This window comes from Rhinatrema bivittatum, chromosome 7 (assembly GCF_901001135.1).
Source record: "Rhinatrema bivittatum chromosome 7, aRhiBiv1.1, whole genome shotgun sequence".
NCBI lineage: Eukaryota > Metazoa > Chordata > Amphibia > Gymnophiona > Rhinatrematidae > Rhinatrema > Rhinatrema bivittatum.
The window spans coordinates 124,132,716-124,158,599 of NC_042621.1; the positions used below are offsets into that span (position 1 = coordinate 124,132,716).

Below are 25,884 nucleotides of genomic sequence, written 5' to 3' on the forward strand. Positions count from 1 at the left end.
GTATTCTCAGATATTATAATAGATGAGCCAACGGGAAACTGGGACTCCTCACCAGAAATTGTCTCTCTTCCTCACCATTCTAAGAAAGGACCAAGATCTCCACAATCGGTACTTCCTATCAAGTGGTCGAATACATCTGCCATGGTACCTACTCCACCTCAGTGTCCATCGGCCCAGGAGACAATGTCTCAAATCACTTCTGTTACAAAATTTTTTTCAGGGATTGCCATCAGATCCCAACCCCACACTGCCAGATCCACAAGATCCTGCATCACCACATGTTTCTCCGCTCTGCAGACCACTACCGGATCCACGCTATCTTGTGCCTGCTGCCAACATCTATCTCAGGCCTACCCCGCTCTGCAGACCACTACCGGAGTACCATTCACAAGAACCACTGAGAAGCAAGTACTACCTGGGTTACCCCGCTCTGCAGACCACTACAGGAGAATCCATCTCAGGTCTTCCTACTCAAGGATTGAGTTTACTAACCCGCTCTTCGGGTTTCTCTTTGCTGTATAATAAATATATTTCTGACTCCTGTGTCCATCACTGCTGAGACTCTGCCTGTCGTGGAGAGTCCCAACAGGGCGCCTCCCTGTGGGTGGAGTCAGCTCTCTCCACGACACAAGGGCCCACAAACCAAGTTCAAGTATAACAGCAATCTTTTTAGATGCACTCGCCACAACAACGGAACACGTAGGGGGAGACTATTCTTGTTTCATCCCCAATGGTCCACAATTACCACGGATCAATGGGTGTTGAGTAAAATCTCGCAAGGCTACAAGCTACGATTCAACTCTTTTCCAACACTTCCCCATCCCATTCATCTCAGAACTCCTCAGGTTCAAATTCTCTCGCTAATGAAGGAAGTAACACTGCTCCTTCAGCAAAAGGCAATCCAGCCGGTGCCTTTCTCACAAAGGGAAAATTGTTTCTATTCCCAATATTTCCTCATCCCCAAAAACTCAGGAGGCCTTCACCCCATCCTGGATCTTCAAGCGCTCAACAAGCATCTAGCAAAAGAAAAATTCAAGATGATCTCTCTCAAAACAGTCCTCCCGTTCCTTCAAGCAAACGATTGGATGTGCTCGCTAGATCTAAAAGATGCTTACACTCACATTCCGATTCACAAGAGTTTCTGGTGTTACCTCTGTTTTCAAGTTGCAAATCATCACTATCAATACAAGGTACTTCCTTTTGGTCTCTCATCTGCTCCAAGAGTCTTCACAAAATGTCTTGCTGTTGTTGTGGCACATTTACGCAAACAGGGAATAAACATATTTCCTTAGATGATTGGCTAATTGTATCTTCCAACGCACAACTCCTACAAAACCAGGTGCAGCACACACTCCTCTGTCTGGAAAACTTGGGTTGGATAATAAACTACGAAAAATCCCAGCTCCATCCCTCCCAAAGCATTCAATTCATTGGAGCAATAATTTGAACCTCAATTTCCAGAGCCTTTCTACCTCCAGACAGAATCCAAACCTTACAGTTTGACGTCAAATACTGGTGCTATTGGGACACATAGCTGCAGCGATTCATATGGTTCAAAACACACGTCTCCAATGGAGTCTGAAATCTCAATGGAGCCAAGTGACTCAGCAAATGTCTCACAAGGTACAAGTTACAAATTCCATGCGCAGAGATATCCTATGGTGGCTTCGCAATTCCATCTTAACTGAAGGAAGTCCACTCCAACAACCGCCTCATCAGTTTATTATCACAACAAATGCATCAACAAAGGGACAGGGAGCCCATCTCCTACATCTAGAAACCCAAGGAATATGGTCCAAAAGCAAACAAGGTCTCCAAATAAATTTGCTGGAACTCAGGGCAATAAAAAGCTCCCTACTAGCATTCCAGTCATGGATACAGGAGAAGTCAGTAATGATTCACACAGACAATCAGGTAGCAATGTCTGAACTGCTTCCTTGCTTGTTTATATAGATATAAACAAGCAAGGAAGCAGTTCAGATATGGGAATGGGCGGAACACAACAAAGTCCTCCTTCAAACATCATACCTACTGGGTCTTGCAAATACAAGAGCGGACAAACTCAGCACAGTTTTCCACCCACACGAATGGTCACAAAAACAGACAGAAGCAGACAGGATCTTCGCACGCTGGGGTACTCCAGAGATAGACCTGTTTACATCAGAAGAAAACAGGAAAGCAAAGAAATGTTGCCTATTCTCGCCCTCGCTCCACCCTCTCTACCTTTGTGGGCACTCCCTTCGGCTCTGATGGACAGATGCAGCCGCGGCTTCTCCCCGCCTCTTCGTCCCGGTATCCCCAGGCTGGCTTGACGCTACGGATCCACCATGTTCCTGATGACGTAAGGGCGTGCGTGCGCTCCAGACTTTCTATCAGCAAGGGCGCAAACCTCGGGGGCGTCCCCCCGTAATGACGTCATCCGTTTTCAATTTAAAAGGTCTTTGTTTGCTAACTACAGGTGAGTTAGCAAGGAACTCAATGGGACTTGCTTCGGCAGTCAACGCTACTTGCAACTACATTCCGAGTCAGCAAGGGGAATTCTTCTCCACTGCTCAGCCTTTTCAAACTTACCAGGAGTACCCGCTCCTCAGGGGCTCCGCTCTCTCTATTCTTGATTTCAGATTTTTGGACGGGATCCGGTACTCGCTCCTCGAGGGCCTACGTTCCTGAAGACTCAGAAGACTCCTATTGCCTGGAGGCGATTGCAGACGTGAACACAGTGAGTCCTATTACAGACAGGAACCGGTACTCGCTCCACGAGGGCCATTGTTCCTAATCACTAAGGCTCCCTTCAGTATAAAACGTTATCGCAGGTACGGAGATCGTGAGTTACCATTGCAGATTGCAGATAGGAATCGGTACTCGTTGCATGAGGGCCTATGTTCCTCATTCCTTTCTCATATTCTCTTCTTCCTCAGAAGATATCGCATATCTATATCTTATGGATTACTATTACAGATTAACAGATAGGAACCGGTACTTGCTCCACGAGGGCCTACGTTCCTAAGTCTCTTCTAGCCTCTCTTCTATTCCAGAAGCCATCCCATACACAGTTATTGTGAGTTCTATTTCAGACTGCCTATTGAAACCAGTATTCACCTGCGGCTCCTGTTCCTGTATATTGAAGACTCTCTGTTGCATAAAGAAGACACTACAGAAATCTACTATTGTGAGTGTATCATCTACCACTGGTTATGCCCCGCATACCCTGTCTACTCACTACCTATAGTTTCTCCTTACAGCTCAGCAACTCAGAGATCGTAGTTCCAGTATCAGAAGGACTTCAGCCCTGCCGGGCATATCAACTCACTAATGCCACCTCTGGTGGTTCTACTTCCAGTCTAATAAAGAACTATCTGTGTTTGTCTCAATACTCCAGCCTAGCCGGTGGTCCCTCTCAGGATCTCCACTTGAGGGCGCTGTCATCTGCCATCGGCCCAGGGATTCACTATTTCTACTAAGTGTTACTCCTACACTAATAGAGCGGTATTATCATTTGCCACTCTGTGGGGGCCAACCCACATCAGACCATTACTCCTCTCTCTGCGGAAGCTGATCCATATCAGATAGCTATCTCTCCATGGGGATCATACAGGTTGCTGGTTCATCTTTCTACAGGAACAAAGCATAACAGTTGCTACTTCTTCCCTCTGGAAGAGCAGAGTACTAACAGATTGCTACTCCTTAGCAAGATCCGTAACAGAATGCTAACTCTGCCCCCTGGCTGGGTGATCGCTAACAGATTGTTAACTCCTCCTTCAACGGGAGTATCCAGCAGCCATATTCAAAGATTACTAACTCCTCCCCTCTGGGGGAGCAGATCTATAATAGATTGCTAACTCTTCTCCCTTTGGGGAGCAGGTCTTTTTCAAGAAATTCTGCTCTTTTCTTCCTAGCATACACAGGATGTCGCAGAATGCTTTCCTGATTCTGTGGGGGAGCGGCCTCCTATATGCCTTCCCTCCCATACCTCTAATCTCATGCACAATCCAAAAATGTATTGCGGACAGAGCGGATTTAATCCTCATAGCACCTGCATGACCGAGACAACCATGGTATGCATATCTTCTTTATCTTTCAATCAGTTCTCCAATGCCACTGACCAAAGACCCCTTTCTCAGTTCAGAGGGAGTCTGATTAACCCTTGCAGTCGTCCCTTCACTTGACAGCTTGGAGGTTGAATGGCAAATATTAAACACCCCGGATCTCTCCTCAAGCATCACAGAAGTTCTTATTGCATCCAGGAAACCTTTCACCAGGAGGAATTACACATTCAAATGGAAGAGATATTCTAATTGGTGCAACCTCAGAAGAATCGACCCCTTTTTTTGTCCTCCAAAAACACTGCTAACCTATCTGCACAGCTTGTCCCTTTCAGGACTAGCAATAATGTCCATCAGAGTTCACCTCAGTGCTATAGCAGCTTACCATGCCATGGATGACGGCTGCTCCATCTCTTCTCATCCTCTAATTTCCAAATTTATGAAAGGCTTGCTTCATTTGCACCCGCCCATTAAAAAGCCAGTAGTTCCATGGGATATCAATCTCGAAGCACTAATGAATCCTCCATTTGAACCCATGTCCTCCTCTTTATTAAAGTACCTAACCTGGAAATGTTTTTTCTTGGTAGCCATCACTTCAGCGAGGAGAATAAGTGAACTGCAAGCACTGGTAGTCAACTTTCCATATCTTCAGTTTCACCACGATAAAGTCTTACTACAAACTCACCCATCTTTTCTACCAAAGGTAGTATCAGCTTTTCACTTAAACAAAACAATCTCCTTATACCCTAAACCACATTCAGACAACCGACAAAGAGTTCTTCATATGCTGGACCGTAAGAGAGCTTTAGCCTATTACAAAAACAGGACTGATCTAATACGGCGTTCCTCTCAATTGTTTATTTCCTTCAACCAGAACAACCCGGGACAACCAGTTTCTAATAGAACTCTTTCTAACTGGCTTACAGCTTGCATCCAATACTGCTACTCTAAAAAGTCAATATCTCTTATCACTCCGGTTAAAGCTCACCAAATCAGGGCAACTGCCGCTTCAATAGCACATATCCAGGGAGTGCCTATCCAAGACATATGCAAGGCAGAAACCTGGTCTTCCATTCACACCTTTACTTCGCACTATTGCCTTGATCAACAATCCGCATCGGATTCCTCATTAGGATCCGCAATTCTTGAAAGTGTTTCAAAGCCTTTGATGGCTGTCCATGTTCCATAGGTTGCAAAAAAAAAAAAAAAAAAATGTGTCTTCAGCATCATCTCTGCAACCTATGAGCTTGGGCCACCCACGATGCATGGCTAAATGCCCTGCTTATTGACGGAAAAAAAAGCAAGTTTGCTTACCGTAAATGATGTTTTCCATAGATAGCAGGGAATTTAGCCATGCATTCCCTCCCACCTCTCTGGACAGCCATTTTTTCATTTCAACACCTACACCAGCACTTAGCTTGGAAAACCAACTGAGGAGATGGCTCAAGGAGCGCGGGAAGCCGAGGTCATGCGCACTTCAAAGCTCTTCGAGCTAAGAAAGTAAGCTCTGCCTCATGACATCACAGATGACATCACCCACGATGCATGGCTAAATTCCCTGCTATCTATGGAAAACACTGTTTACAGTAAGCAAACTTGCTTTTCATTTTACTGGAAAACAAAAATCGCCATTAGTTGTTTTTTTTTAAATTGATTTTCATTTTGGATAGTCAGTGGAATAAAACCCTAAGAGCTGCCACCACTTTTTAATTTAATCCCCCTAAGTCTTTTCTCCTCCATGCAAGCAATGACCATACCGCATCTATGGGGTCACAGCAGTCCAAATGGGTCAGGAGCAATCCCCAGTCACTCCTAATCTGCTGGGTTTCGGATGCAAAATGGAGCTGGTTGGGCCTCGCTGGCACATTTAGTTTTACGGCTCTATAAAAGAATGGCACTGGCCTCAGGACTGGATGGTGCCTTTATGTAACTGGGATCCAGTAGGGCAGGAGCAACTGAGGATCGCTGCTGCCACATTTGCACTGCTATGACCCCTCGAATGGGATAAACCACTACCAAAGGGGAGGGGAGGGGAATGGGGAAGGATCTGTCTTGTTTTTTGAAATTGCTTCGGCACTATTGAGGTTGGGGTGGGGTAGGTTTGGTGGGAAACTTTCTTTTTGTCTTTGTCTATTGTTTTCTTTCATTTGTATGTTTATTTCATTTCAGCTAAACAAAATAAACATACAACAAAATAAAAAATGAAGGGAAACAAAAAAGAATGAAAAAATGAAGTGAAACAAGCATTTTTTTGTGTGCACATCCCTAATAATTTTGACTGGCAGTGATTAGAACATCAATACAACTGGCTGGCTTAAAATTCATTTTAAGGCTTTCATTTTTTTTAAAGACCTATACTAAGGAAAAAATGTACTATAGGAAGGAAGCATCCCTATAATAATACAAATGGCTGAACTTTTTTTTTGTTTGATTTTCAACATGTATCCCCTTTTTAAGAGTATCACAAGATAAGTAATTAAAGCTTTTGCAAAGTAGTTAGCAGAAAAAAGTTACGAGCTATTTTTCTACTGAGCTTATTTGCATGGAAGTCTCGGTAGCATAACAGTATGTACTATTTACTAAAGTGCGTGTAAAGTTTCGTGCAGTTTAGTACATCAGCCTTAATGCATTCCCTTCTGCATAGGAATGAGTTAATAAGCTTGCTTTTCAACTTTGTAGCATGGTGAGTGCCAGGCTCTACTGAACTAGTTTTGGAATATCTGAAGTATACTGGTGGAAAGCTCAGCCGATTTTAGTTATTAATAGAGGGATAGATTGAGTAACAAATAGTGCCTTCAATGAAATTTGTGTCTTCCTAGAGGAGAGCGACTACTAAAGAGGTAGCAGCTAATAACACTCATAGTGAATTCATTACTACTAAGAGTATTGCTGTGAGAGCCTAGTGTGAAGAAAGTAGCACAAGCAGAGACAACATGGAGATTAGAACTGAACTGTCAGCCATAGCGTCTAGTGGACATGCTGATGTCACTAGTATCAAGTAACCTAAGCAAATGGAGAAAGCAATGAGAAGCATGCAGGAAAAGGAAAGGTAAAGCCATACCAATGGGCAAGGGGCATCCAGCCCGTCCAGCCCTGGTAACCCTGGATCACCCTTCTCGCCTTTAAAACCTCGGAGTCCCTGTTCATGAAACCAACTACTGTGATTATTCTAGCAGATGTTGAACACCTCCACTGTATGGCAGCGGAGGCCCAGTCCTACATTAGCACAGTCCCGGGGCACCACTTACACCAGTTGCTTTCCCATGATCTTGACACATTGTCATGCAAACTGTTTCACTGTCTAACAAGTAGCTATTTTAGTATTTTGCAAGAGTTATAACAAATATCCACAAAATAAAACTAGGAGAAAGCGAGTTAGGAATCTATCCCATTACGTGCATGCCCTAGCAAATGGACTGAGTTTGCCTCTGTATTAACATATCTCAGTATTCTACGAATTGGGACCAGTGTTCCTTGTAAAACCTGACTGCTGGAGAATCAATTTTGTATATTACTAGGCATGACAAATTGGACCTATTTAACTTTTTCCCTTGGCAATATTCAGTATCTGTTTTGCAAAAAAAATTGTGTGGCTTCTTTAATCATTTCTCATATCCAGGAGACAAATTTGTCTGAAAATCCTCACTACCTTACTCTTGTTTGCAAAACATACTCTGGATTCTCCACCCCTTTTCTAACTAGTGTAACCCAGAAAAGGGTGCCCCGTGATGTTACTAAGCAAGGACTACAATACCATTAGACCACTCAGGTCTAAATCCGAGGAAGCGAAGAAGCAAAGAAGTTAGCTTTGAACTTCATCACCATTGTCATCATCACAGAAGGATATAGGCAATGATCAAAAATTTGCATAGACACATTTACCTGTATGGGACATGCTTAGGTTTCGACTGTCATTGCTAAGTCCCTTTTATTCTACAATTCCCTGACCTCATGCCATTCTACATTCTATTTCCAAAATCCTTGAGAAAAAAAGGACTTAGCCAGTGTCACTTGAAGCTCAAATGATGTGCCCATTACAGTATGAATCTTGCCAGTACAAGGCTTTCTTTACCTTCAAATAAAAATGTAAATGACCCCTTTGAAAATAAAGAAAAATATATAATATTTTAAAACTTACCACCTCCCATTAAGGATTTTGTTGACATGTTGCCGGTAGTAATATGGCAGTTGAACATGCATCAGTTTCAGGACAGTACTGGGTAATTTTTGCATAAGTGTTTAAGGAAAAACTGCCTCTTAATACACTGGGGCCATTTTATTTCCTCTTGTTCTGTTCTGACTGGCCAGATGTTAACAAACCAGTTGGGCAGAAGTCAGATAAAAACATACAAAATATAAATATATATTTTGAACATTTTTTTGTAGGGAAAGATGATGTTTAAGGGTTACCCGAACTCCCATTTGCCTTTTCTTTTAATGGAAAAGAGGGCTTCTAGTGGCAAGACCAAATTTTTAGAATTTGCTTTGATAGTCAAATAATGTAATAATAGCAATAAATAACAACACAATCTATCATTTTAATTAATGGTGAATATAACAAATGCAATTCTTCCTTCTTCCTTTCCATCCTCAAGTCTTAAAACAAAACATTGTATAATGCAGAACATACCAATGGACAGGGTGCATCTAATCCAGGCGCTCCTTGGTCTCCCTTATCCCCTTTAGGCCCTCTAGAGCCTTTCTTCCCCCCTCTCCCCCTGTAAATAATAGTTGGGTCAAGAAAAAAATACACGAAATTTTTAGGATCATCCATTTCAAATGTCAGAATGAGCAGAAAAAAAAACTAATAAACAGCCAGCAAATAAATAATTAAAAATTAAAAACCCTGTTCATTAGATTTCTTCAATTGAAGATATATCTGAAGAAATGTTTTATTAGGATGATTTATTTTATTTTGCCACACAGCTTGCTCTTGATGCTATTGGGCTTCCAGCTCAATTAGAATTGATCTCTATTGAGGCCATGGCTCCATAAGCCTTCAGATGTATTCACCTGCGTTTTTTCTTCATTATTAAATCCCTCAACAGCTAGCTCAGTTATTGCTTGGACATTTCTTGACCAGGGGCCACAGACTGTAGTACTAATTCCCTCTGGCATCCTGAGCTTGGCCAGTAGGCAATGGCTGAAGATCCCTTCTTCCTCCATAGCATCCCTACCTCCTGCCGGACTAAAGAGCAGGATCTGGGCTCTGGAACAGAATCTCTGTCCCCCTGGGTGAGTCATCAGATAAACCACAGATGAATGAGATGATTCGATTTCAGTGTTTCATCACTATCTCCCTATAATATGTTTATAATGTACCATATCTGTTAGTGTTTGCAAATGAATGTTTCAATCCTGCAGTGAATCATTTTGTTCAAATTACAAAATATATAACTTATCTCAAAAATTGCTACTTGGTTTAAAAGTTATTCATTTAAATATGATTTTACTCTGACATTAATGTATATTATTTATCTTGTTTTGAACCGGCTCGAACGGCTTTTGTAAGTTTGGCATGTGCAGTATATAAAAAATAAATGAAAATGAACTGAAAATGAAATGTTACATTTATGCATGAACATTTTATTTTCAGTCTTCAGTTATTTTTGGTGGCTGAGAAAATAATATGGCAATGGGCAGACAACAGGCCTGGAATGTCTCAGTTTTCCTAATATTATACCTCTGGCAAAATTTTTTCAGGCTTAAAATCATTTGACATCTGGTTCATTTTGCTGTCAACCTGTGTAATAGCTATTTCTGCTTTAACATTATGTTGCACCACGGTACAGTACTACAAAGGCTGGCTACCATAATGATATGCACGATAACAGCACATCTCTCACAACCTGGTGTTTAGGGCTTGGAATGGCATTTTTACCATCTTAGTCTAACCTAGGACAAGAAGAGGAAGAGTAGCTAGAAGGGAAGACAGCCACTGTTCTTCCCTCCCTCCCACCCTTGGCAGTGGATGGGATGGGCGGGAGGGCAGAGTGTGAATAGGGATGATCACTCTGGGCCCCATTCCCAACACTATAATTTCCGATGAGTTTGTGGAAAGAGCCGTGCACGTCAGCATTCCAGGGCTCCTCTACAATTGATTTGGCCTGGATCCTGTACCCTCCTAGGGTCAGCCTATAGCTCTGTTCTTCCTTTCAGCCCCCTCTCCTGCCATCCTTGGTAGTGAGGGCAGCAGCTCAGGGACACAGACAGCATTTGCTCCCACTCTATAGTTGCTTCTTCTCCACTTATTTGAAGAGGAAGCATGTGAGGGAGTAAGTGGAACAGCCATGGGTATTGGGAACCCGTGCTTGTTGAGTCCCTGTGCTGCTGACCTCCTGCATCTGTCTTGATAGAAATAAATGAAAGGGAGGGGAGGTAAGAGAAGAATCTTGAGAATGAAGAGGCATCAGAAGGGGAAGAGAAAAGATAGGAACCTTGGGGAAAGGAGGAGGAAATGGGGGCAGGACGAAGATAGGGTTAAACCTGGAGGTTTAGGTGAGAAAGAAAGAGACAAACTTCAGAAGGGAAGGGAAAAAAGTGAAACCAGAAAGCAGGAGTGGGAACATAGCCCTATTTTTTTTCTACTTTTCCTGATGATATTTACTAACAAGATAGCTTTTAGTCATTTTTCAATGGAATAATTCTAATATTTAATTTGTACCATTGAAAATCTTATATGTAAGAAAGTGGTGCTACCACTATAATCAATGGCAGTGAATAATATGGTTAGACGGATAGATATCCTATGAAAGTATATACCTCCTGCTCTGGAATCCACCAGAGCAAGAACTGGAAAGGACCGGGAATCCTAGATCAAGGTGACCGGTACAGATAATTGGGGGGCTGGAGAGGTTGTGTGGAGATAGTCAATAGTGTAGTCAAGCAAAGCTGAGGTCTGATCACGGAGATAGTCAATAGCGTAGTCGGATGAAGCAAAGGTCTGGGTCTGGAGATAGGCGATACGTAGTCGGACAAAGCAGAGGTCTGGGTCTGGAGATAGGCAATGCGTAGTCAGGTGAAGCAGAGGTCTGGGTCTGAAGGTAGGCTGTAGTGTAGTCAGGCGAGGCAGAGGTCTGGGTCTGGAGATAATCAATGGCAACGTCGGGGAAAGCAAAGTCAAAATCCATGTAGTCAATCTGAAGCATAAGCAGGGCAGGAATGAAGAGACAGGAACCAGGTCATTTCATTCTCAAGGATCTTGTCCAGCTCCTGGGTAGACCCATTCGCTAGAGACCTCCTTGTGTATAGCATCTATTTATGGAGAACCGTTACCTGGCCGAATCTTCCTTACCATGGAACCTGTCCAGCTGCACACTGGCGCCCTACATGCAGAAGAACTTGAACTGTTAGTACTGGAGAAATCCATCCATCCGCTAGTCCTCAGACTCCCCGGCTACAAAAGCAATTCTCCCCAATTTAATTGTGGCTTGTTGCAACTGGAGGAGTGGGGTCCTGCCTGCCACCAGTCCTGCCTTCAGACAGTGGTACCGCCATCCATGGTTCCTTTAGCTGTCACTTCTTCTGGCATACCCGCTCCTTACACAGATTTTGAATATGTGTTTTCCAAGCAAAAAGCAGACCTTCTTCCGCCTCTTCGGAGGTTCGATTGTCCTATTGATCTTCTTCCAGGGACCACGCCTCCTTGAGGATGTACGTACCCTCTGTCTTTACCCAGACCCGAACCGTCCATTTCAAGTGGTCTTCAGTCAACGCACTGCTTCCAGTACTACAGTCCTGTGCTCATTCTACTCCTGTAAATTCTCATCTGCGGAGCAGGACTACAGTATCGTGAGTTACTTGCCATAAAATTGGTGCTTGGTGCTTGAAGAATGGTGCCCATGGCTAGAGGGTGCGCAAATTAAGTTCACTGTGTTCACCGATCATAACAACCTGGAACATCTGAGCCAGGCCCAACGTCTCAATGCCTGTCAAGCTCGATGGGCTCTGTTCTTTTCCAGGTTCAATTATGAGCTTCATTACCGTCCAGCCGATAAAAACCTCCGGGCAGATTCCCTATCATGTTCTTTCGAGCCTGAAGACTCTCCGGAAGAACCCAGCCATATAATAGACCCAGCCTGTACCCATTTGTCTGCTACTCACCCAGTCCCTGCTGGGAAAACTGTTGTGCCCCGACAAATCCGAGAAAGAGTTCTCCACTGGGCGCATGATTCTAAGTTTTCCGGTCACCCAGGGCGAGCACGAACCTTGGCACTGCTCCAGCGGTTCTTCTGGTGGCCTACTATGGTCTCTGATGCTAAAGCATACGTAGAATCCTGTAACACTTGTGCACAGCAAAAGCCCCCGGTCGGTTGACCTTGGGGTCTCCTGCAACCACTTCCAGCACCCAAGGAACCGTGGATCCACCTGTCTAGGGATTTCATCGTGGATTTGCCTCCATCTAAGCGTCATACTGTAATATGGGTAACCATAGACCGATTTTCAAAAATGGCCCATTTCATCCCTCTATCGGGCTACCATCCGCTCTAGAATTGGCATGTCTATTTTTTCACCATATCTTCAGATTGCATGGCCTAACCAAGGACATTGTCTCTGATAGAGGTCCACAGTCGTTACTAGATATTGGCACTCTCTTTGCCGAATATGCGGTATTAATATCAGTTTAACAGCTGCCTATCATCCCCAAGCTAATGGACAAACTGAGTGAATGAATCGCTCCTTGAAAGCCTTCCTGCGCGCTTACATCAATGACCGCCAAGACAATTGGTCCGAACATTTATCCTGGGCGGAGTTTTCTCACAACTCCCACTTCGCCACTGCTACAGGCACGTCACCGTTCTCTATCATCTATGGAAAGCAAACACGACCACCGCTGCCCATACCTTTGTCAGTACTGTCCCCTGTGGCACAGGCTTCTGCGGATGCCCTCAAGACTTTATGGGAGCAGACGAATTTTCGCTTATGTCAAGCCGCTTCCCAGGCTAAGAGAACTGCTGACAGTCACCAATCCTCGGCTCCTGAATTCCTCCTTGGCCAGAAAGTCTGGTTAAGTACTCAGTATATCTGACTCAGAATACCTTCCCAAAGGTTCGCTCCAAGGTATATTGGACCTTTTACGGTCACCCGACGCATTGGACCCGTTACATACCAACTTCGGCAGTTTCCTACGCTGGGAATACATAATACGTTTCACGTATCTCTCTTAAAACCTGTGGTCCTATCCTGGCCTGCTCGAAAGGCTCCTGAACCACCTCCACTCATGGCTGAAACTGATACGATGTACAAGGTACATGAAGTCCTCGATGTCCGCCATAGGGGCCACCGGTGGGAATACCTCCTTTCTTGGGAGGGTTATGGACCCAAAGAAAATTCTTGGGAACTAGCTCAGAACATCCTGGACAAAACCCTCCTCCTCAACTATCATCGTGCCCATCTGGGCAAACCCCAACCTCCAAGAGGGGGCGTAAAGGGGGGGGGGTACTGTTACGTGTGCCATCTGCAGCAGCCCCGCGGCACGGCCCCCTCACCTTTCTACAGGGACTCCAGCCTCTGGTTCCTCCTCGCTGGTGGCGGTGGGCTGCCACCTCCATCCTCGGGCCTCCTCCGGTGCCTCCGGTCTGCCACGGTCCCTGGCATTTCCGGTTCTACTGCCATTGCTCATCAGGCCTCTCCGCATGGCCCGCGGAGAGATGCCACTACTCGCACCGCGCCCCTTCCTAGGCACGCACGCATCACTGATCCTTAAGTAGAGACCGCGGCGGGAACCTAGCCGCAGCCCCGGATGATGACGTCAACATATCCATTGTATTTAAGCTCAGGCTTCACTTCCTAGTGTTGCCTTTGCAATAGGTCTCCTCACTGGTCAAGTACTCGTTGCTACTTAGAGATTCGTCTCATCCCTATGTTTCTGTTCCTCGTTGTTCCTGGTTCCTGTCTCTTCGTTCCTGCCCTGCTTATGCTTCGGATTGACTACACGGACTTTGACTTTGCTTTGCCCAATGTTGCCATTGATTATCTCCAGACCCAGACCTCTGCTTCGCCTGACTACGCTACTGCCTATCTCCAGACCCAGACCTCTTCTTCGCCTGACTACGCCAAATCCTACCTCCAGACCCAGACCTCTGCTTTGTCCGACTACTTATTGCCTATCTCCAGACCCAGACCTTTGCTTCGTCCGACTTGCTATTGACTATCTCTGTGATCAGACCTAAGCTTTGCTTGACTATGCTATTGACTATCTCCGTGATAAGACCTCAGCCTTGCTTACCACTGCCTCTGGATTGCCGCCAGCCCTGACCCAAGCCTGCCATTGGACGCCTCTTCTGTCTATTCCCGGGATGTGGATTCATCAGGCTTTGGCCTACCTTTGCTCGAGCGCCCCCTGTCTGCCTTCATTTCATTGGCGCCCATGTTTCCAGGACATTATCCGGTCCGGAGTAAGACTATACCATCTCTCGCCTGCTGTCTCTGGGCTGAATCAACTTCTCCTGCAACTATACACAAAGGCCCACCTAAGTCCTGCCGGCCCCGGCACCCAAAGGCTCAACCCATGGGGAACGAGGGCTGATATAGGTGAAGCTCCAGTGGCCTCTACCTATCAGCCCACTCCACCTGCCGACGGTGGGGACTCGTAGGTCCTTACCTACGGGTTGCATCAACCCCACCTCTGCCCAAGGGTCCACCTCCAACGCAACACCAGCTTCTTTCTTTCCAACTTACTTGTCGGATTTACAATATACAGTGGCAGTGACCCCCAATGAGTCACTTCTTTGGGAAAGTATTTTTTATTTGTATTCTTAGATCACTAGCACTACTTTGTATTGCTTTATGGTTCTCTACCTTGAGATTGCTTTTCAATCTCTGGGACCCATTAATACCCAGAATCAAGATTTTTGCCACTGTGCATAATATTTGAGAAAACACAGACACACTAATTATTGCCATGACGATTCATGAAAAGCTCAGTTGATTTAAAAGGGAGAATATTTTTGCCAGATTTTGAAAGTTACAGTAGGGGGCATTAATTATTTGCCATGTTAATACAAGTGGCATTCTGGGCTAATATTGGCAATGTTATATCTTGCTAATGTGGTCAAAATTCTTCATCCTTAAGGTAGTAAATTTAAGACTGTTGAACAGGGAATTTAATGCTTGCTGGTAAAGGTTAGAGAATACATGTCAAATCAGGCAGGACAAGTATTTAAAAAAAAAAAAAAAAAAAAGTATATTTGTTCAGACGAAATGAATTATTGGTTTGCAAAATAAATGGATTGAAAGAGGTATGGGAAAAAAGGTAGCAGGAAAATTAACCCATGATTAAAGAGAGAGAGGATAATCCAGGAGAAAATGTGGAATGGGTTGCAAAGTTAGGAGGAGGAAGGACCCAGTTAAAAAGGCAAATGAGAAGGAAGGGATAAAGGGGACAAAGGTGAACCTGTAGAAGTAAGGTATACATACACAGAGACAGAAAAATAAAATTTATATAAAAAGAAATTAAGAGCAAAGTTTCATTGTGCAGGATCAGTGCACACACACACACATATATACTTTTTCAGTTGGAATCTTCAGCTTCAGTACATAGTTTAGTTTTTGGTAGGTTGATTATGGATCATCTCAGTGTTCTTATTGTACTCTGCTGTGATCCATTTTATTGTAACTTTAGCAGATTAGAAGTCTATTTAAATACAATAAATAAAGAGTGATGTAACCATGAGCTGTATTCAGCAAAGTTCAGTGACATGAGATGTGCTCAGCAGGGATTAGTGAAAAAAGGTTTGTGCCCGCAGTCAGACTCCTTTAGCCCCATGCCCAGTCCAAAAAAAGGGAACATTTTTCCAGCTTCCATGGGCATTCTCCACCATAGAGATGCTGGAATTGTAATCATGAATCTCTCTTTCCATCCCCTCTTTTCTCACCAATTATTTCAAAAAGTACAAAAATTTGTATTCCATGCCTGCAGAACTGATCCTATTTTTATACTGTAGGAAGATAATTCACTTTCGCACTTTTAAGGTTTCGCTTTTCCTAGTTCAGCAATAAAAGTAGGATGTGGTTAATTAAAAAGAGAATAAGGGGGGAGATTCTATGGATACCTCATGCTATTTCCAGATTTAATAGATTACATTTTTGAAATATAAGTATCCCTATCCTCCTTTGATAGTTTTTACATACTTCTCAAGTGAAAAATATGTAAATTGAAGAAAACTGAAAATCTGCCTTAATTTTGATGGGTTATACGGGTTAAGAGGAAATTCAGTATCCAAATCAGAGCTTAAATTATATTATGACATTGCTTCTTTATTACTGTTATTTGGTCAGAACAGGCCTGATAGCAGTTTATTCTCTGATTCTGAAGTATAATATTTGGTTTCATATATAAATAGCTACCAAGTAACCCAGTTCTAGGAGAGAGACTTTTGACTGGTCCTGGTTTTTGGCCTTCCATCTCAATACATTGTGGTAGTTGTAGTTCTTGCTTCTACCATTTGAAATCAGCCCTGCAGGCACCATAAATACATCAGGATGAGGTTGTCAGAAATCCAAGAGATGCTTAAAATCTCCCTCTTTGAACTGGGTCATTTGGGATCGCTGTCTCCAATCTCAACTCATGCAAAACAGAGCCATTTTTTTCAGAACAGGCTGATTCAGCCTGAGGGGCCGATGCAATAAAAAGCGCGGAAAGCGGGCGCTGAAAAGTCAGTGCCTGCTTTCTTAATGTGTGCATGGCGCCAGCAAGAGGGGCACCATGCTATACCCAAATTAGGGGGTTGCGCTAGCAAGGAGGCACTAGGGTCTCTTATGCAACCTTAGCACCTCCTTGCTAACGCGACCCCGCCGCGGCTGTCTGCCAGTAATGAAAACAGATGCCGAGTTTTCATTACTGGCAGACAGTCTTCATAACTCGGTCTTCATAACTTGGCAGTACAGAAAAGCATTTTTTTCTGCTTTTCTATACTTTTTTACATGCGCTCAGCTATTAACACCTGCTCCAGGCAGGCGTTAATATCTGAGAGGAAAACGTGCGTCTGAGACGCACACTTTTTTTTAGGATGTGGAGTGAATGAGTAATAGCCTCATTCACAAGCATTTGCATGTGATAAGCGCTATTGCATTCACTCCGCGTCAGATGCGCTTTAAATAGGCGCTAATCCCCCTATTGTATTAGGGGGTGGATTAGTGCCTATTTAACACGTATCAGAGTGCGGGCTACACAGTGCACTCGACTGAGCGCACTGATTTGCATTGGCCCCTGAGTTTGTGGCTTATATTTATAGTTCTAAATTGTCTGACCAGTAGAACTTTGGAGTCATGCAAGCAATGGATCAGTCTCTGGACCAGGCTTGGATTTGTAGTTCTGAATTATCTACAGCAAGCACAACTACAAATTCATGCAAGCCATGGCTCAGAAGAACTGGATCAGCCTCTTCTGAAAAAACTGGAATTAGCTGGTAGTCCTAGAATTGACCAGAGTTGAATATACTACTTAGCTGTTGCCAGGCTTATTAACAGCTGCCAAGGGCCAGAATTAAGTCAAGCATTACTTTTATGGTGATACCTATTGGCTTGCCATAGATCAGAACTAAAACTCTTAAGGGCAATGAAGCCTAGTTTCTCAGCCACAGAAACAAAGGTGACCACAATACTGTGCCCCACTCTACCAAAATCAGTGCCTGAACTCCTACATCCCTCTATGCTCCCTGAAGTTACTACCACAGGCATGCCTAATGGTGTCACCACTCAAGGACTGGCACCTCACCTTCACCAGAGAGAGAGAGAGAGCCTTCACAGCCGCAGTTCCTAAAATGTGAACTCTCTGCCTCTCAACATCATACTAGCAACAAAATGCTAGTCTTCAGAAAACTACTGAAAATGTTTTTTTTTAAACTTCATTCCCAACTCAAGATACAACAATATATGTGTCTCTAACAATTGCTACTCTTTGAATCTCAAACACACTTATAATGTGGATAAAATTTTTTCTTATAGAAATACATTACTAACATCCTCACCTCACTAGCTGATAATTCCCCAATGGCTGGTAACCCACCCCATGAGACACCTAGAATACCTGCCCTAATTGCACTATAAAAGTTCCCATACATATGCATACACTATTTTATTTTATGTTTGTTACTTGATGCAATTCCTCTTTTTGCTATTTTATGTGCCTAATGACGATGATGAATACTTGCCCTACATGGAGGATGGGATATAGGAAAAAGGATTCCAGTATGATAGATTCCAAATAAAAGCCAGATTGGGTTAGAAAAACAATCACAGAAGATTAAAAACAATGAAGAACGTAAGCAGTCTATTAGCAAGAAATCTGGCAATCAAGTTGCCTTGATGGCCCTGTCTACTTTGTGTGCTTGTTTGTATAGCACTTGGTACATGCCCAGTAAATATCATTCCATATCATCTTAGTCAACTTTTAGGATTGCTAACAGGAAACTATCATTCTTGGAGATTTCATCCACTGAGATGTTAATGCTTAGTTCCATTGGTTAAGGATGCCTGAAGACTGTCTGGAGAGAAGAATCATTTATACCTGAGGCTATTAGGTCACTGATTATTATTCTTGGATGTTTTATAATTGTTTCGAAACCTGATCATGTTCAAAAACTGGGCCTTTTCAGGATTTATGGAACACCTATGGATGAGATGGAAAGCGAGCATATCTGTGGTTGTAGAAATATGACTATTTCATCCCTCGAATCTGAATTAGATTCCGAATCATGACCACTGTTCTGCTGAACACAGCCCTAAGATTTTCATCTTCATCTAAAATCAAATTATTTGTATAAGGGAATAAACTTGGACTAAAGTTGAAGTGAATGTAATTGTACTACACCAGCCCCAGGAGGAGCAGACTTAACAGCTATTGACTGCCTATGAAAAAAATTACTCAAATGTTTTTCAAGCATCTTTCACATAATTTCTCTCCATCATCTGTCTTTACATTCTATACCACTTGTTTTAGCTCAGTTTTTGAAATAGATTTTAGGAATTTTAGCTAACCAAGTCATTGTGATCAAAATTGTCTCCCGCTGTGGCAGGTAAAGTACATGAACTCCCAAATTGTTAAATATTCCATAATGAGAGAGAAACCAACTGAAAATGTCTGCAAATTCTGTTAGGTTGTTTATCAAAATAACAATAAAACAAGATAAAGAATGTAAAATGCAAGAAAAACTTTAGTTATTGATGATTGCCAGAGGTGGAATGATTAAGTGATGCATATTCGTATACTGTAATTAGGATTCTATAGTTAAAATTGTAAAGTTAAAAAATGGTAACTTTATAAGCTATTTGATTGACTGAAGTCCAGTATGTTAATTCTCCAGTCAAAATCTTTTTCAAATGTGACACCATTACACTATTCTTTAACTCCAGAATCTGAAATCAACAAACTTTTAACAGTTTGGACAGGGCAGTTACTAGCAGTTAATGCCCCTCAGCTATGTCTTTAGCCTTTATTTTCTTCAGCCTAGTTATTAATTGGAAACAAATGTTTTGCCCATCTAGAAATGACAGCTATGGGAACATTTTGAAACAATGAGGAGTGCCCCTGGCTAGGATAATGCTAATTTTCAGCTAAATCAAGGTGGCATGATTTGCAGCTGAAAATTAACCTACATCAATTTAGCAAGCCAAAATCTAGCCAGCTAGGTTGGGTGCTGAAGCATCTTACTGAAAATGGACCCAAAGATTCAAAAAAAAATCCCTCTCCCCTCTTGACTTTGACCAATGAATACACTTGCCCTCTGATCCTGATCCCTCCCTTCCTCCTGGCATCTGATGAATGAATGAACCTGCCCCCTCCCCCAAACACAATCTCTCTTCCTTCCCCTCTGACAGGCAATGAATGCAAGATCATGCCCAGCTGCACCACAATTGCTCCTCCTTCATGGCATCCATTTAATGAAACAAGCTGCACCCCAATTATGGCCTTGATTCCCCCCAGTGTGCCCCTCCCCTACTCCCATCTGGCCATGAAACTCTCCACCTCCCTCTCTGGTGTGGCCTTCCTATAGACCCATGCCTTACTTTGAAGATCTGTCAGAAATGCCGACAGCAGGAGGGAGACTATGTCCCTCTGCCACCGACAGCACTACATTTACATTTGACACTGTTGGGGCAAGAGGGAGATACTCTACCTCCTGCCACCCAGCATTTCTAACAGATCTTAAAAGTAAGGAATGGGTCTTTCAGAGGTTAGACCAAGGGACAAGATTTTTCATTCATAGGATGTTGGGATGGAGGAAGGATGGGACCAGTACTTGGGGAGCTCAGGGTTGTTTTTTTTTTATTCATTGGGTTCAGGGAGGGAGGGAGAGGGAATCACCGGTTAGGGGACTGGGTAATTTGGAAAGCTGGTCAGGGTACAGGATTTGAAGGGAAAAAAATTGATGGCTCAGGCTGCAGGCACAACTGGCTAGATTTAAGCTAGTTATATCTGTTTCTAGGTTTGGTCAGCTAAGTTAGCTGGCTAGCACTGAAAGGTAGCACTAGCTGGCTAACTTTCTTCACCTTCCTCACCCTGCTTCCAGAACTGCCCAGAATGTGAGTGTCTCAATGTTGATGCTTGAAGGTGAATTTTAAAAGTTTGGCGCGTGCTAAAACTGAGTTACGTGAATATGTCAGGCTGGTGCGTGCCAAGCGGATTTTAAAAGCCGCCAGGATACATGCGTATCTCCCGCTGCACGCACAGAAAATTTTTTTCTAAAAAAAATGGTGTGGTCTGGGCCTTCCTGGATTTCTCAATGAAACCAACGCATAAATAGTTACACGCACAAGCGCGCGCCGGTGTCCCCTACCACCTAACTTTACTTCTGCTATGGATGGCAAGTAAGTCATAAAACAACAAAATTATAGGTATGGCAGCAGGGATTTTAACGGTCGGGGTTAATGGGGGGAAAAGGGAGGCTGTTAAAGTAGGGGAGGGGGCTGGGGGATTTGGAAGTCCTATCCCTTGCCTGGGCAGAGTGGGCAAAATGGAAATGGCGTGGCTGCGCGCCCCTTTTAAAACCACCCCACTTGCGCAGTGGAAGTGGGATTTGTGTGCACGCCCACGTAACTTTGTGCAGACGCGTGTGCGCACTCAGCCTGTTTTATAACATGCGCGCATATGCGCGCGATTGTTACAAAATAGCCACATCCATGGGCGCAAGCCGGAAAACGCGTGCACATATGCGCCCACGCGCCTGTTTAAAAGTTACCATCTAAGTGAAGCAAGGCAATCGAAATTTGGCTGCTCAGCCTTGATATGTTTTTTCAAAGACTTTGATCTAATCACCTAACTCTTTAGTTAGGTTGCTAGATGGCTTTGAAAATTGACCCTAATTTTTTTTTTTCCCCTGGAATAATCATAATAGTCAATACAAGTAACAAGAACAACCAGAGAAGAAGCCTATTGGAAAGAAGGAGGAAGAAGACTACATTTTGCAGAAGATGGGAATGGAGTTTATTCCATAGTATAAAAATGTGATTTGATCTATAGGAATTATTTGTTAACTGTTATGGTTAATAAACTATTATAGAAGGAGAGGATGAAACTCTCTGTGGGTTAGCTCTTTGTTTAATTCTGGACACATATTTTAGATGTATGTCCATTCCACAATACAGCTAGTGGGAGAAGCAATCTGAATGGATAAGCTGCCCAAAAAAGGCTGCCTGAAAAAAAGCAGTTTTAAGTATTGAGTGATGAGAGTAAGAAGTGCATTCTGCTAGCCTGCTACAAGGGATGAATTGTGCCACCATATGTAAAAGTGGCTGGCAAAAACCAAAAGGTAGTAGGCCAAAATCTCCGAAGGCTCCTCTCCTTTCAGAAGCATATGGAGCTAATGATCATGCACTATACACCCAGGAGAGGCTTCTGGACCTTATACAATGGCCAGTGTTGGAGAGAAATACTCAGATTATGTTTTTTTCTAAGAGACTGGGCAGAAAGATCGTCAGTGACTGCACCATCATGTGGTCTTATCTGATCAAAGCATTTTCTTTCCAAGTACCATATGACAAACCCTTAATAAGATAAAAACTGTATAGTTCATGTTACTCTACTAACTTTTTAACATCCAATTTATTCATTAGGAGGTGAATTTTAAAAGCCCATCGCATGTATTAATTGGGAGATGCACAAAGAAGTTGGACTTGCGCGCCGAGCGGATTTTAAAAAAACCCGCCAAGATACGCGAGTATCTCCCACAGCGCGCACATCTCGAACGTTTTCAAGAAGGGCCGAAGTGTGGGCATGGTCTGGGTGGGGCCATGGGTGTGAACCTAAGATGTGTGCGTAAATGTGTGACCCGGCGCGCGCCCCGAGGGCCCCCTTCCACGTAACTTGCCATGTAACTAAAAAGGCAGCTCTGTGGGGTTTTAAGGGTCGGGGCTAACTGGGGGGAGTGAAGGCTATCAAACCAGGAGGGGTTGGAATAGCTCTCTCTTAACTGGGGATGAGCTAGTAAACTGGCAACGGTGTCAGCATGCTCCCCTTTTAAAATCCCCCGATTTACGCGGTAGAAGCGGAATTTGTGCACATGTGCGTGCGCAGCCGGACTATTTTGTAACATGCACACACATATTACGCACGCCTGTTATAAAATGGCCGCGTACCCGGGTGTGGGCCGATGTATGCACGTAAACGTGCGCACACATGCCAGTTTGAAAGTTACCATCTGTGTTGTCATAAAATAGCAGGGGAGAAATCCTTGATGAATGAGGCTCATAATTAAAAATGAAGTCTTTTGGGTTTTTGCCTCTGATGCCTATGCACATGGTTGTTCATCCAAGCTGGAGTGTCATAGTCTGTATCCCATGCAAGAAATTTAGAAATTATAAATGTTGCTGTATTACTCTTTGGTGTGTCTCTATGTATTTTATAAAGAGGACAGATTGTGTCTTTTTGTATATAAGGTGTGGTTTTCCTCTTACATTTTAGTATACTTAAGGACTGATTTCCTAAGCTTTTGTTTTCCCCCATAGGCACAGAATTGAAAAAAAGCCTTAGTAAGTCAGACTCTCAGATTGCAAACTGAACCTCTACAACTTCCTTTAATCATTTATATCCATTTATTTACCTCGTACAATGCTAGATATATTACCAGCACCATATACAAACCATCCATAACAACATTAAATCATTTTGACTTCTCTTCTTCTCCTTGCAAGACCTTTTGTCTTATTAGTTTTAAATTCGTTTATTTTCCAATCTCTGAATAGAGCTCTAAGGTATGATGCAGCCTCCTCTTTTTAATGAAATGAATGATTTAGTTATTAGGGCAGCTGACACGTTAATCATTTCACCTCTGTAAAGGCATTAGTAATGACGTGCCAGCGAGCGAGTTTTCGGAGGTAACTTACTCGATTTCCTTTTTCACCGGGTGGTCCATGTAAACCCTGCAGTGGGTTAGTAAGAAAAAATGTATTTCTATGTTAGCTAAAAGGCACGCTTATTAGACTCCATCCAAAGTGGCGGTTACAATGCTTACGGGATGTCCAGGTGGCCCCATTGGTCCTGCAAATCCAGGGTCTCCTTTGCTACCCTGCAATGGAAACAAGGCAAGAAGGAGTTTCATTTTAATAATGGGTGGCAAAACATCCTAGTTATATTCGTTCTATGTGACTCTCAGGTGCAGGAGTTTCTGGCATGAGACCTGAGAGTTGGAAATTGAACTACACATCCTATTTCCCTCAAATATAAAAATGTTGTCTTCCCCCCCCTCCCTTTTTGTCACCTTATATAAACTGTGCCCTGTAGCATAACCGATTGATACAAATATCTTTGCTGGCCTTGATAGCTAGAGACAAATTCCTCCTCAGCACCAGTATTTGCATGGCAGGGGCTTTATTTCCCTCCCGAGGTCTGGGCACATTACTTCCACAGCTCACCCAAGCTCTTTCAGCCCAGTCAGGCAAGACTTGAACTAATCTATGGGACCAGCCAAGTCTTTATGGGTTTTGATATATAGCTATATATGGATAAACAACCAACATTTGGAAGGAGCAACCAAGCCTACCTCAATATTTTGGGACTGCAGAGATGGTCGTAGTGATACTAGAACACCATACCTTTATCTTTAAAGGTCCTGCAAGATTCATAATGCAAGAAACTATGGTTTTCGATAAAGCATTGTGGATCTTGCAGGTCCCAAGACAGAGCAATGCATGCCAGTAATGAAAACCACGAAACATCTGTTCACATTGCTAATTCTAGAAATAAATTCAAATAGTGGATCCTGTCGAATACAGACGGATCTACTTGCAAAAAACCCCAATGTATCCTTCTAGACCTTGCCAAAGGAAGAGTGGACGCTGTCAAATGGAATAAAAGGGTTAATTTTCTAACTGCCGCACCAGTGCAAAGCCTGCGGGTACATTTCGCCTGAAGCTCTTGCCCTCAATTTTCAAAGGGAAAGTGCCCCATATGCTTCCACTTTGAAAATTATCTCAGGAAAAACCACTCCCACTGTAGGCTGTTTTCCCAAAAAAAAACAACGCATGCTTCTGAAAATTCCAAAGTGTGTATGTAAGTGCAAGCCCCTCTCCAATTCTGCCCCCTGCAATGCCTCTTCTCAGTGTGGATCAACTTATGCATGGCACCACGCTCTCCCTGTACGTAGGGAGAGCATTTTTTTTTTTTTTTAAGCAGCACTGCTTTTTACCCGAAACAATAGCTTCGAAAATTATTTCTTGAAACGGGAAGTCCTAACAAGGTCCTGAGCTATCAGTCAATGGGAGGATAACGCTCACAAAATGTGAGTGAGATCTTACAAGATCCTAAGAGATCGATTTTAAAAGCATTGCTCTCGCAAAAAATGCTCGTATAGGCGAGTATATGGTCTGTGCTCGATCAACGCGGATTAAAAAGCTGCAATTTACATGCGTATATGCGCATGCGTGAGCAAAAATAAAGGGGCAGAAGAGGAGTGGTGCAGGGGCATTCCAGGGCGGGGCTAGCAGATACACGCGCAACTCCGCATTTTGAAACCCGAGGCCGCAGCGCGCGGTGGCTTGTTAACTGCATATATTTACTGCTACTCCTGATAAGGAGCAAGTCTGCAGAAACCGTGTTTTTGGTCTCACACCACAGGGTAAGGGTGTCTGGGTCAACTAGGGGGTGAGCAGAATGAAGAACCAGAGTGCTCTGAATGAACTCCAGATTGACCGGGCAAACTGGTGGACTGACTGGAAAAACTGGGAATGTCCCTCGCACAAGCATGTTTCAAAATCTGCTGACATACATGCGTTAAAGCCGGCAAAGTCCTATAGAAGATGTGCAAAGTAGGTTTGCTAGAATAACTTAATAAAAGTAGGAGCATACTTACTCACGATAGGCGTATTTTAAATCGTGCATGCATGATTAAAATTTCTGCGTATTTATTTATTTATTTAGGACTTTTTTATACCGACATTCATGATACAGATCACATCATATCAGTTTACAAGGAACAGGAGGTTATAACATTAACCTTAACATAGAGGAAGAAGCAAAGGTTACAATAAAACAAGAGTAATGAAACTAGGGAGATGAAGAAGCCAAAAGTAGAAAGGTAACTCGGTAACTATAATAAATCAATTACAATGTTTGAGTATCTCAAACATTGTAATTGTTACGCGTATCAGCACGCGTATCTCCGCTTGCGTGCTGATAAGCGTGTTTATTGGTGCACACACTCATTTTAAAAGTTAGTCTGTAAGTAATTCATCATTGGAGCACAGAATGGTATTCTGAAATGTTGTGGCCTTCAAAGTCCTATATGAGCCGGATTTTCAAAAGCATTTACACGCTTAAAAATGGGTTTTACATGGTTAATGCATTTTGCCCTTTTAAGTGGGCTTTTGAAAATTGCTACATTTACACATATAAATCCTTTTCAAA

At 43.2% G+C, this 25,884-nt stretch overlaps 1 protein-coding gene across 1 annotated transcript in view; it reads right to left on the bottom strand.

Moving 5' to 3' along the window:
• COL13A1 (collagen type XIII alpha 1 chain) overlaps window positions 1-25,884 on the bottom strand; it is a 578,485-nt gene that overhangs the window by 81,920 nt on the left and 470,681 nt on the right. Inside the window, exons 40-42 of the mRNA XM_029610690.1 lie at window positions 23,495-23,548; window positions 23,367-23,402; window positions 7,105-7,182 (exon numbers count right to left, since the gene is read on the bottom strand). Coding sequence (XP_029466550.1) covers window positions 7,105-7,182; window positions 23,367-23,402; window positions 23,495-23,548 — 168 coding nt within the window. The remainder of the gene's footprint in view (window positions 1-7,104; window positions 7,183-23,366; window positions 23,403-23,494; window positions 23,549-25,884) is intronic.